At 43.0% G+C, this 13,349-nt stretch overlaps 1 protein-coding gene across 1 annotated transcript in view; it reads left to right on the top strand.

Annotated features, from left to right (window-relative positions):
- The first annotated feature begins 271 nt into the window (after positions 1–271).
- adgrd2 (adhesion G protein-coupled receptor D2) overlaps positions 272–13,349 on the top strand; it is a 58,343-nt gene continuing 45,265 nt past the window's right edge. Inside the window, exon 1 of the mRNA XM_056246499.1 lies at positions 272–361. Coding sequence (XP_056102474.1) covers positions 287–361 — 75 coding nt within the window. The 5' untranslated portion in view covers positions 272–286. The remainder of the gene's footprint in view (positions 362–13,349) is intronic.

Here is a 13,349-nt window from a genome sequence, read left to right as displayed (position 1 = left end):
TGAAACACTCATGAAGCTCAGCTGTATGTTTCCAGTGGAGATTTGCGGGTTCTTCTGGGAAGATCTCCTTCCTCTCTCCACATGTAGGTCATCCTTCTTTTGTCTCTCCTGTTCTAGGGCAAGATACTATTTGACGTTGCCATGCCATTCATAGAAAGCTAATGTTGCCATGGAAATGTGTAACAAACGATGGTGGTGGTGGGCTACAGTGGATGTGAAGGAGAGAAGGGGAAGAGAAAAGGGCTTGTCAGTGAACTGAAGTGTAATGTTGAGGGAAGGAAGATAAATGCCTGTTTGCTTTTGTTCGCTCTGGATGCATGATGGGTCAAGGCTGATTAAAAGGAGCAGCTGGCTGCATTCGGCATGTGGATGATCCTAAACGAAAAGGGGGAGAGACTTACTGGAAGATGAGACGTGATTTGTTGTTTTGATGTTTAAGGTCCCACTCAATCCTCTTGAGGTTTACCATGAACAGCATATTAAATATCAAATAGGTCGTCTGCTTAAGGCTGTGAATGTCCATGCAAATATGAAACACTCTCAATGAAAGTGAATTCATTTTTAAAAACATTACTTGGCGCCTTTTATAGCCTTTTTTGAGAATTTGTTACTTAATAAATTAATAAATCTCTTATTTTTCTAGATGAACTGAAAACATCATTTCCCCCAACATACTTTGAAAAGGACATTCTATTAAAGGTTTAGTTTACCCAAAAATTCAAATTCTGTCATTAATTACTCACCTTCATGTTGTTTCAAACCCGTAAGACTTTCGTTCATCTTCAAAACACAAATAAAGATATTTTTAATGAAATCTGAGAGATTTCTGTTCCTCTATTGAATTCACGCAACTACCACTTTGATGCTTCAAAAAAATCGTAAAACAACACAAGAATGAACCTCATTGGTCCTTGTTGAAACGCAAACGTGCTGCGTAACACGAGAATTAACCTGATTGGTTCTTGAGGAAGCTCAAACGTGCTGCGTAACACGAGAATGAACCTGATTGGTTCTTGAGGAAGCTCAAACGTGCTGCGTAACACGAGAATGAACCTGATTGGTTCTTGAGGAAGTTCAAACATGCTGCGTAACACGAGAATGAACCTGATTGGTTCTTGAGGAAGCTCAAACGTGCTGCGTAACACGAGAATGAACCTTATTGGTTCTTGAGGAAGCTCAAACGTGTTGCGTAACACGAGAATGAACCTGATTGGTTTTTCCTGAAGCTCAAACGTGCTGCGTAACACGAGAATGAACCTGATTGGTTTTTCCTGAAGCTCAAACGTGATGCGTAACACGAGAATGAACCTCATTGGTTCTTGAGGAAGCTCAAACGTGCTGTGTAACACGAGAATGAACCTGATTGGTTCTTGAGGAAGCTCAAACGTGCTGCGTAACACGAGAATGAACCTCATTGGTTCTTGAGGAAGCTCAAACGTGCTGCGTAACACGAGAATGAACCTGATTGGTTCTTGAGGAAGCTCAAACGTGCTGCGTAACACGAGAATGAACCTGATTGGTTTTTCCTGAAGCTCAAACGTGCTGCGTAACACGAGAATGAACCTGATTGGTTCTTGAGGAAGCTCAAACGTGCTGCGTAACACGAGAATGAACCTGATTGGTTCTTGAGGAAGCTCAAACGTGCTGCGTAACACAAGAATGAACCTGATTGGTTCTTGAGGAAGCTCAAACGTGCTGCGTAACACGAGAATGAACCTGATTGGTTCTTGAGGAAGCTCAAACGTGCTGCGTAACACGAGAATGAACCTGATTGGTTTTTCCTGAAGCTCAAACGTGCTGCGTAACACGAGAATGAACCTGATTGGTTCTTGAAGAAGCTCAAATGTGCTGCGTAACACGAGAATGAACCTGATTGGTTCTTGAGGAAGCTCAAACGTGCTGCGTAACACGAGAATGAACCTGATTGGTTCTTGAGGAAGCTCAAACGTGCTGCGTAACACGAGAATGAACCTGATTGGTTCTTGAGGAAGCTCAAACGGTCTGCGTAACACGAGAATGAACCTGATTGGTTCTTGAGGAAGCTCAAACGTGCTGCGTAACACGAGAATTAACCTGATTGGTTCTTGAGGAAGCTCAAACGTGCTGCTTAACACGAGAATGAACCTGATTGGTTCTTGAGGAAGCTCAAACGTGCTGCGTAACACGAGAATGAACCTGATTGGTTTTTCCTGAAGCTCAAACGTGCTGCGTAACACGAGAATGAACCTGATTGGTTCTTGAAGAAGCTCAAACGTGCTGCGTAACACGAGAATGAACCTGATTGGTTTTTCCTGAAGCTCAAACGTGCTGCGTAACACGAGAATGAACCTGATTGGTTTTTCCTGAAGCTCAAACGTGCTGCGTAACACGAGAATGAACCTGATTGGTTCTTGAGGAAGCTCAAACGTGCTGCGTAACACGAGAATGAACCTGATTGGTTCTTGAGGAAGCTCAAACGTGCTGCGTAACACGAGAATGAACCTGATTGGTTCTTGAGGAAGCTCAAACGTGCTGCGTAACACGAGAATGAACCTGATTGGCTTTTCCTGAAGCTCAAACGTGCTGCGTAACACGAGAATGAACCTGATTGGTTCTTGAAGAAGCTCAAACGTGCTGCGTAACACGAGAATGAACCTGATTGGTTTTTCCTGAAGCTCAAACGTGCTGCGTAACACGAGAATGAACCTGATTGGTTTTTCCTGAAGCTCAAACGTGCTGCGTAACACGAGAATGAACCTGATTGGTTCTTGAGGAAGCTCAAACGTGCTGCGTAACACGAGAATGAACCTGATTGGTTCTTGAGGAAGCTCAAACGTGCTGCGTAACACGAGAATGAACCTGATTGTTTTTTCCTGAAGCTCAAACGTGCTGCATAACACAAGAATGAACCTGATTGGTTCTTGAAGAAGCTCAAACGTGCTGCATAACACGAGAATGAACCTGATTGGTTCTTGAGGAAGCTCAAACGTGCTGCGTAACACGAGAATGAACCTGATTGGTTCTTGAGGAAGCTCAAACGTGCTGCGTAACACGAGAATGAACCTGATTGGTCCTTGAGGAAGCTCAAACGTGCTGCTTAACAAGAGAATGAACCTGATTGGTTCTTGAGGAAGCTCAAACATGATGCGAAACAGGAGAATGAACCTGATTGGTTCTTGAGGAAGCTCAAACATGCTGCGTAACACGAGAATGAACCTGATTGGTTTTTCCTGAAGCTCAAACGTGCTGCGTAACACGAGAATGAACCTGATTGGTTCTTGAAGAAGCTCAAACGTGCTGCGTAACACGAGAATGGACCTGATTGGTTTTTCCTGAAGCTCAAACGTGCTGCATAACACGAGAATGAACCTCATTGGTTCTTGAGGAAGCTCAAAACGTGCTGCGTAACACAAGAATGAATCTCATTGGTTCTTGGGGAAGCTTAAACTTGCTGCTTAACACGAGAATGAACCTGATTGGTTCTTGAGGAAGCTCAAACGTGCTGCGTAACACAAGAATGAACCTCACTGGTTCTTGAGGAAGCTCAAACGTGCTGCGTAACACGAGAATGAACCTGATTGGTTCTTGAGGAAGCTCAAACGTGCTGCGCAACACGAGAATGAACCTCATTGGTTCTTGAAGAAGCTCAAACGTGCTGCTTAACACGAGAATGAACCTGATTGGTTCTTGAGGAAGCTCAAACGTGCTGCGTAACACGAGAATGAACCTGATTGGTTCTTGAGGAAGCTCAAACGTGCTGCGTAACACAAGAATGAACCTCACTGGTTCTTGAGGAAGCTCAAACGTGATGCGTAACACGAGAATTAACCTCATTGGTTCTTGAGGAAGCTCAAACGTCCTGCGTAACACGAGAATGAACCTCATTGGTTCTTGAGGAAGCTCAAACGTGCTGCGTAACACAAGAATGAACCTCATTGGTTCTTGGGGAAGCTTAAACTTGCCGCGTAACACGAGAATGAACCTCATTGGTTCTTGAAGAAGCTCAAACGTGCTGCGTAACACGAGAATGAACCTGATTGGTTCTTGAGGAAGCTCAAACGTGCTGCGCAACACGAGAATGAACCTCATTGGTTCTTGAAGAAGCTCAAACGTGCTGCTTAACACGAGAATGAACCTGATTGGTTCTTGAGGAAGCTCAAACGTGCTGCGTAACACGAGAATGAACCTGATTGGTTCTTGAGGAAGCTCAAACGTGCTGCGTAACACAAGAATGAACCTCACTGGTTCTTGAGGAAGCTCAAACGTGATGCGTAACACGAGAATTAACCTCATTGGTTCTTGAGGAAGCTCAAACGTCCTGCGTAACACGAGAATGAACCTCATTGGTTCTTGAGGAAGCTCAAACGTGCTGCGTAACACAAGAATGAACCTCATTGGTTCTTGAGGAAGCTCAAACGTGCTGCATAACACGAGAATGAACCTGATTGGTTCCTGCTGAAGCTCAAACATGCTGCGTAACACAAGAATGAACCTCATTGGTTCTTGAGGAAGCTCAAATGTGCTGCGTAACACGAGAATGAACCTGATTGGTTCTTGAGGAAGCTCAAACGTGCTGCGTAACACAAGAATGAACCTCATTGGTTCTTGAGGAAGCTCAACCGTGCTGCATAACACGAGAATGAACCTGATTGGTTCTTGCTGAAGCTCAAACATGCTGCGTTACACAAGAATGAACCTCATTGGTTCTTGAGGAAGCTCAAACATGCTGCGTAACACGAGAATGAACCTCACTGGTTCTTGAGGAAGCTCAAATGTGCTGCGTAACACGAGAATGAACCTGATTGGTTTTTCCTGAAGCTCAAACGTGCTGCGTAACACGAGAATGAACCTGATTGGTTCTTGAAGAAGCTCAAACGTGCTGCGTAACACGAGAATGAACCTGATTGGTTCTTGAGGAAGCTCAAACGTGCTGCGTAACACGAGAATGAACCTGATTGGTTCTTGAGGAAGCTCAAACGTGCTGCGTAACACGAGAATGAACCTGATTGGTTCTTGAGGAAGCTCAAACGGTCTGCGTAACACGAGAATGAACCTGATTGGTTCTTGAGGAAGCTCAAACGTGCTGCGTAACACGAGAATTAACCTGATTGGTTCTTGAGGAAGCTCAAACGTGCTGCTTAACACGAGAATGAACCTGATTGGTTCTTGAGGAAGCTCAAACGTGCTGCGTAACACGAGAATGAACCTGATTGGTTTTTCCTGAAGCTCAAACGTGCTGCGTAACACGAGAATGAACCTGATTGGTTCTTGAAGAAGCTCAAACGTGCTGCGTAACACGAGAATGAACCTGATTGGTTTTTCCTGAAGCTCAAACGTGCTGCGTAACACGAGAATGAACCTGATTGGTTTTTCCTGAAGCTCAAACGTGCTGCGTAACACGAGAATGAACCTGATTGGTTCTTGAGGAAGCTCAAACGTGCTGCGTAACACGAGAATGAACCTGATTGGTTCTTGAGGAAGCTCAAACGTGCTGCGTAACACGAGAATGAACCTGATTGGTTCTTGAGGAAGCTCAAACGTGCTGCGTAACACGAGAATGAACCTGATTGGTTTTTCCTGAAGCTCAAACGTGCTGCGTAACACGAGAATGAACCTGATTGGTTCTTGAAGAAGCTCAAACGTGCTGCGTAACACGAGAATGAACCTGATTGGTTCTTGAGGAAGCTCAAACTTGCTGCGTAACACGAGAATGAACCTGATTGGTTCTTGAGGAAGCTCAAACGTGCTGCGTAACACGAGAATGAACCTGATTGGTTTTTCCTGAAGCTCAAACGTGCTGCGTAACACGAGAATGAACCTGATTGGTTCTTGAAGAAGCTCAAACGTGCTGCGTAACACGAGAATGAACCTGATTGGTTTTTCCTGAAGCTCAAACGTGCTGCGTAACACGAGAATGAACCTGATTGGTTTTTCCTGAAGCTCAAACGTGCTGCGTAACACGAGAATGAACCTGATTGGTTCTTGAGGAAGCTCAAACGTGCTGCGTAACACGAGAATGAACCTGATTGGTTCTTGAGGGAGCTCAAACGTGCTGCGTAACACGAGAATGAACCTGATTGGTTCTTGAGGAAGCTCAAACGTGCTGCGTAACACGAGAATGAACCTGATTGGTTTTTCCTGAAGCTCAAACGTGCTGCGTAACACGAGAATGAACCTGATTGGTTCTTGAAGAAGCTCAAACGTGCTGCGTAACACGAGAATGAACCTGATTGGTTCTTGAGGAAGCTCAAACTTGCTGCGTAACACGAGAATGAACCTGATTGGTTCTTGAGGAAGCTCAAACGTGCTGCGTAACACGAGAATGAACCTGATTGGTTTTTCCTGAAGCTCAAACGTGCTGCGTAACACGAGAATGAACCTGATTGGTTCTTGAGGAAGCTCAAACGTGCTGCGTAACACGAGAATGAACCTGATTGTTTTTTCCTGAAGCTCAAACGTGCTGCATAACACAAGAATGAACCTGATTGGTTCTTGAAGAAGCTCAAACGTGCTGCATAACACGAGAATGAACCTGATTGGTTCTTGAGGAAGCTCAAACGTGCTGCGTAACACGAGAATGAACCTGATTGGTTCTTGAGGAAGCTCAAACGTGATGCGTAACACGAGAATGAACCTGATTGGTTCTTGAGGAAGCTCAAACGTGCTGCGTAACACGAGAATGAACCTGATTGGTTTTTCCTGAAGCTCAAACGTGCTGCATAACACGAGAATGAACCTCATTGGTTCTTGAGGAAGCTCAAACGTGCTGCGTAACACGAGAATGAACCTGATTGGTCCTTGAGGAAGCTCAAACGTGCTGCTTAACAAGAGAATGAACCTGATTGGTTCTTGAGGAAGCTCAAACATGATGCGAAACAGGAGAATGAACCTGATTGGTTCTTGAGGAAGCTCAAACATGCTGCGTAACACGAGAATGAACCTGATTGGTTCTTGAGGAAGCTCAAACGTGCTGCGTAACACGAGAATGAACCTGATTGGTTCTTGAAGAAGCTCAAACGTGCTGCGTAACACGAGAATGGACCTGATTGGTTTTTCCTGAAGCTCAAACGTGCTGCATAACACGAGAATGAACCTCATTGGTTCTTGAGGAAGCTCAAAACGTGCTGCGTAACACGAGAATGAATCTCATTGGTTCTTGGGGAAGCTTAAACTTGCTGCTTAACACGAGAATGAACCTGATTGGTTCTTGAGGAAGCTCAAACGTGCTGCGTAACACAAGAATGAACCTCACTGGTTCTTGAGGAAGCTCAAACGTGCTGCGTAACACGAGAATGAACCTCATTGGTTCTTGAGGAAGCTCAAACGTGCTGCGTAACACGAGAATGAACCTGATTGGTTCTTGAGGAAGCTCAAACGTGCTGCGTAACACGAGAATGAACCTGATTGGTTCTTGAGGAATCTCAAACGTGCTGCGTAACACAAGAATGAACCTGATTGGTTCTTGAGGAAGCTCAAACGTGCTGCATAACACGAGAATGAACCTGATTGGTTCTTCCTGAAGCTCAAACGTGCTGCGTAACACAAGAATGAACCTCATTGGTTCTTGAGGAAGCTCAAATGTGCTGCGTAACACGAGAATGAACCTCATTGGTTCTTCCTGAAGCTCAAACGTGCTGCGTAAAACAAGAATGAACCTGATTGGTTCTTGAGGAAGCTCAAACGTGCTGCGTAACACGAGAATGAACCTGATTGGTTCTTGAGGAAGCTCAAACGTGCTGCGTAACACGAGAATGAACCTGATTGGTTCTTGAGGAAGCTCAAACGTGCTGCGTAACACAAGAATGAACCTCACTGGTTCTTGAGGAAGCTCAAACGTGATGCGTAACACGAGAATGAACCTCATTGGTTCTTGAGGAAGCTCAAACGTCCTGCGTAACACGAGAATGAACCTCATTGGTTCTTGAGGAAGCTCAAACGTGCTGCGTAACACAAGAATGAACCTCATTGGTTCTTGAGGAAGCTCAAACGTGCTGCATAACACGAGAATGAACCTGATTGGTTCTTGAGGAAGCTCAAACGTGCTGCGTAACACAAGAATGAACCTCATTGGTTCTTGAGGAAACTCAAATGTGCTGCGTAACACGAGAATAAACCTGATTGGTTCTTGAGGAAGCTCAAACATGCTGCGTAACACAAGAATGAACCTCATTGGTTCTTGAGGAAGCTCAAATGTGCTGCGTAACACGAGAATGAACCTGATTGGTTCTTGAGGAAGCTCAAACGTGCTGCGTAACACAAGAATGAACCTCATTGGTTCTTGAGGAAGCTCAAACGTGCTGCGTAACACGAGAATGAACCTCATTGGTTCTTGCTGAAGCTCAAACTTGCTGCGTAACACGAGAATGAACCTGATTGGTTCTTGAGGAAGCTCAAACGTGCTGCGTAACACGAGAATGAACCTGATTGGTTCTTGCTGAAGCTCAAACGTGCTGCGTAACACGAGAATGAACCTGATTGGTTCTTGAGGAAGCTCAAACGTGCTGCGTAACACGAGAATGAACCTGATTGGTTCTTGAGGAAGCTCAAACGTCTTGCTTAACACAAGAATGAACCTCATTGGTTCTTGTGGAAGCTTAAACTTGCTGCGTAACACAAGAATGAACCTCATTGGTTCTTGAAGAAGCTCAAACGTGCTGCGTAACACGAGAATGAACCTGATTGGTTCTTGAGGAAGCTCAAACGTGCTGCGTAACACGAGAATGAACCTCATTGGTTCTTGGGGAAGCTTAAACTTGCTGCGTAACACGAGAATGAACCTCATTGGTTCTTGAGGAAGCTCAAACGTGCTGGGTAACACAAGAATGAACCTCATTGGTTCTTGGGGAAGCTTAAACTTGCCGCGTAACACGAGAATGAACCTCATTGGTTCTTGAAGAAGCTCAAACGTGCTGCGTAACACGAGAATGAACCTGATTGGTTCTTGAGGAAGCTCAAACGTGCTGCGCAACACGAGAATGAACCTCATTGGTTCTTGAAGAAGCTCAAACGTGCTGCTTAACACGAGAATGAACCTGATTGGTTCTTGAGGAAGCTCAAACGTGCTGCGTAACACGAGAATGAACCTGATTGGTTCTTGAGGAAGCTCAAACGTGCTGCGTAACACAAGAATGAACCTCACTGGTTCTTGAGGAAGCTCAAACGTGATGCGTAACACGAGAATTAACCTCATTGGTTCTTGAGGAAGCTCAAACGTCCTGCGTAACACGAGAATGAACCTCATTGGTTCTTGAGGAAGCTCAAACGTGCTGCGTAACACAAGAATGAACCTCATTGGTTCTTGAGGAAGCTCAAACGTGCTGCATAACACGAGAATGAACCTGATTGGTTCCTGCTGAAGCTCAAACATGCTGCGTAACACAAGAATGAACCTCATTGGTTCTTGAGGAAGCTCAAATGTGCTGCGTAACACGAGAATGAACCTGATTGGTTCTTGAGGAAGCTCAAACGTGCTGCGTAACACAAGAATGAACCTCATTGGTTCTTGAGGAAGCTCAACCGTGCTGCATAACACGAGAATGAACCTGATTGGTTCTTGCTGAAGCTCAAACATGCTGCGTTACACAAGAATGAACCTCATTGGTTCTTGAGGAAGCTCAAACATGCTGCGTAACACGAGAATGAACCTCACTGGTTCTTGAGGAAGCTCAAATGTGCTGCGTAACACGAGAATGAACCTCACTGGTTCTTGAGGAAGCTCAAACGTGATGCGTAACACGAGAATGAACCTGATTGGTTCTTGCTGAAGCTCAAACATGCTGCGTAACACAAGAATGAACCTCATTGGTTCTTGAGGAAGCTCAAATGTGCTGCGTAACACGAGAATGAACCTGATTGGTTCTTGAGGAAGCTCAAACGTGCTGCGTAACATGAGAATGAACCTGATTGGTTCTTGAGGAAGCTCAAACGTGCTGCGTAACATGAGAATGAACCTCATTGGTTCTTGAGGAAGCTCAAATGTGCTGCGTAACACGAGAATGAACCTGATTGGTTCTTGAGGAAGCTCAAACGTGCTGCGTAACACGAGAATGAACCTCACTGGTTCTTGAGGAAGCTCAAATGTGCTGCGTAACACGAGAATGAACCTCACTGGTTCTTGAGGAAGCTCAAACGTGATGCGTAACCCGAGAATGAACCTGATTGGTTCTTGCTGAAGCTCAAACATGCTGCGTAACACAAGAATGAACCTCATTGGTTCTTGAGGAAGCTCAAATGTGCTGCGTAACACGAGAATGAACCTGATTGGTTCTTGAGGAAGCTCAAACGTGCTGCGTAACATGAGAATGAACCTCATTGGTTCTTGAGGAAGCTCAAATGTGCTGCGTAACACGAGAATGAACCTGATTGGTTCTTGAGGAAGCTCAAACGTGCTGCGTAACATGAGAATGAACCTGATTGGTTCTTGAGGAAGCTCAAACGTGCTGCGTAACACAAGAATGAACCTCATTGGTTCTTGAGGAAGCTCAAATGTGCTGCGTAACACGAGAATGAACCTCATTGGTTCTTGAGGAAGCTCAAACGTGATGCGTAACACGAGAATGAACCTGATTGCACTGTAAACCCCAATGTTATCATTAATAAAGAAATCAAGTTATCATAACTTAACATTACTTACAATAGCAAGTTTTTGCATCAAAAATGAAACAGTTGTGTTTAATGTACTCATTTGGCAGCAACAGTCTTTCAGATTAAGATTTTAAGTGTTATGAACTCAAAATTTCAAGTTATTTAAATGATTCACTATGTGTCGGTTTAATATGATTGGCCGTGCCTGAAATTCTGCCTTGACAACACGCTGATTGGTCGATACACAAGGCAGTATTTTTTTTGTTCATCGTGAATTTGTTGATGCAGGCCAGAGGGACTGACTGACACTGCATAAAACAGTCATTTAGGGGTTAAATCGGTCCTGTCCATCACGTACAGACATTTCAGGCCTCGCATTTGGATCAAGACTTTCAATTCCTGACGCCTGTAAATGGAATCTTTTTTTAATCGACGACTGTCTCGAGTCTCGACTCTCGAGCCTGTTCTCCCCCCTCCCCCGCAGCGGCCCCTGACTCACTGTAGTTCTTCTTGCGCGCGCAGAGCGTCCGGTATTTTCTGAGGCTGAGAAAACGTATGGTAAGTGTGAATTCATAAAACTATTTTAAATAACATGTTTGCCAGAACATAACATCACAATTTGTTCAATGTTGTAACAGTTTTTTTAAACTGTATTTTCTAGCCCGACGTTGTTTTCGAGCCGTTTATTCCCGCCCCTGCTCCATTCAAATCTTGCGCGCTGACAGCGCTCGGTATTTTCTGTGAGATTTACATCAGACTAAGGTAAGTGTGAATTAATAAAATCATTGTATAATGTTTACCATAACACAACGGCAAAGTTTTTCAATGTCATATTTTTTTCTGAACTGTATTTTAGCCCATTGCCTTCAGTTACTGCGTGCACTGACAGCGTCCTGTTTTTCCTTTCCAGACATTTATATCAGACGAAGGTAAGTGCAAATAAAAACTTTTTCATAAAACCTTTTTAAATAGAGTATTTAACAAAAACATAAGATTGAGTGTTGTTGATTTAAATTGAGTGCGTTTATGTTTGAGTTGTTAACGTATTCTCCTTTGACAAATCAGCAGACACTTTCTTCTCAACTGTCCTCAGAGGCTTCAGAAACAGTAACTCACTGAAGGAAGAACTGCAGCTGACTTGATTCATGTGAGGCAAACAAGTTTTTTAGCAACATACTTAAAATGATATCATAATTGTTGAAGTGCAGTGTAAATTTCACTCCTTTTGTTTGTTTCAATGTTCTAGTAAGTGTAGAAATCTACCATGTACTTAGTTTTATTATGATGTAATTTACTGTGTATATATATATGATTGTTTTTAGGCCAGGTGGTAAACGCTGCCATTCTTCACGAATAGGCTACTGCTGCTCTTCAAAGATCTGAGTCATCAATAAGGTAAAGCACACAGAAAGAGTTTTTGTTTGAATACAATTCAGTTTCCCAAGTTATCTTGTATTTTATTTAGTTACTGAAACGGCAAGAAAGCACTTTGACTTGCTTTGATTATTTCCATTCTTGTTGCTGTCCAACTAGCAACATTCCTTTGTATTGTTACATTTTTATTATTATATCACTCTAACCTGTGCTTAAACAATGAGTACTGTACGATGTATTAAAAGAAAATGCGTCTTAATTTTAATTTTTTTTTTTATCACAGGATCCTTCGATCCCTGCCCCAACCATTCATCTAAAGGACTGCGGCAATGAGACCCTTTGGACCAACAGTGGCAGTTTACCCAGGATGAGATCTCGCTGATGTTAGCCTGCAGTACTGACACATTTTTTGGTTTTCCAGCATATTTTGAAATTTTGAACCCATTCTAAAAGTGACTGTATGATGTTGAGATCTATCTATTGACACCGAGGACAACTGAGGGACACACACAACTATTACAAAGGGTGAAAGATAAGTAGATGACAATATTTACAATAACAGACAATGTCTGTTGTTGTTCATTACACTGTGTTTTTAATTGTTCTGGTCAATTGTTCTGATCTGGTCAATTTCACTTTTCAATTAAAATTTTTAATCAATTGATTTAATTTACTGCAAGTATTGTAATTGTATTTTTTACTGATTAAATGTTAATATACAATGTTCAGTCAGTATGCATTATAGAAGTTAAGATATGTAATGTAAGCCTAATAAAGCTGTTGTGAAAAACAAAACTTGGTTTAATGATTTATAATTTATTTAAAATGTATTTAATAATAAGTAAACAACAAAATATAACCTGGAAAATTTGAGTTTACTCCATTTGCCTTTTAAGTTATCTTTACTTAAACATTTAAGTTAATTCAATGAGAAGACCACATTAGGTCAACTCAATTAATTAAGTTTGAATTTTCCCATTACTCAAAAAAACTTACGCAACCACTTTCCTCAAATCATTTGAGTAGTCTCAACTAATTAGGGTTTACAGTGTGGTTCTTGCTGAAGCTCAAACATGCTGCGTAACACAAGAATGAACCTCATTGGTTCTTGAGGAAGCTCAAATGTGCTGCGTAACACGAGAATGAACCTGATTGGTTCTTGAGGAAGCTCAAACGTGCTGCGTAACACGAGAATGAACCTCACTGGTTCTTGAGGAAGCTCAAATGTGCTGCGTAACACGAGAATGAACCTCACTGGTTCTTGAGGAAGCTCAAACGTGATGCGTAACACGAGAATGAACCTGATTGGTTCTTGCTGAAGCTCAAACATGCTGCGTAACACAAGAATGAACCTCATTGGTTCTTGAGGAAGCTCAAATGTGCTGCGTAACACGAGAATGAACCTGATTGGT

Source organism: Rhinichthys klamathensis, unplaced genomic scaffold (genome assembly GCF_029890125.1).
Source record: "Rhinichthys klamathensis goyatoka isolate OS25496 unplaced genomic scaffold, OSU_Roscu_1.1 h1tg000040l_1, whole genome shotgun sequence".
NCBI lineage: Eukaryota > Metazoa > Chordata > Actinopteri > Cypriniformes > Leuciscidae > Rhinichthys > Rhinichthys klamathensis.
Note: the sequence above shows the minus strand (reverse complement) of the source record. Positions and strands in the feature narration are given on the sequence as shown.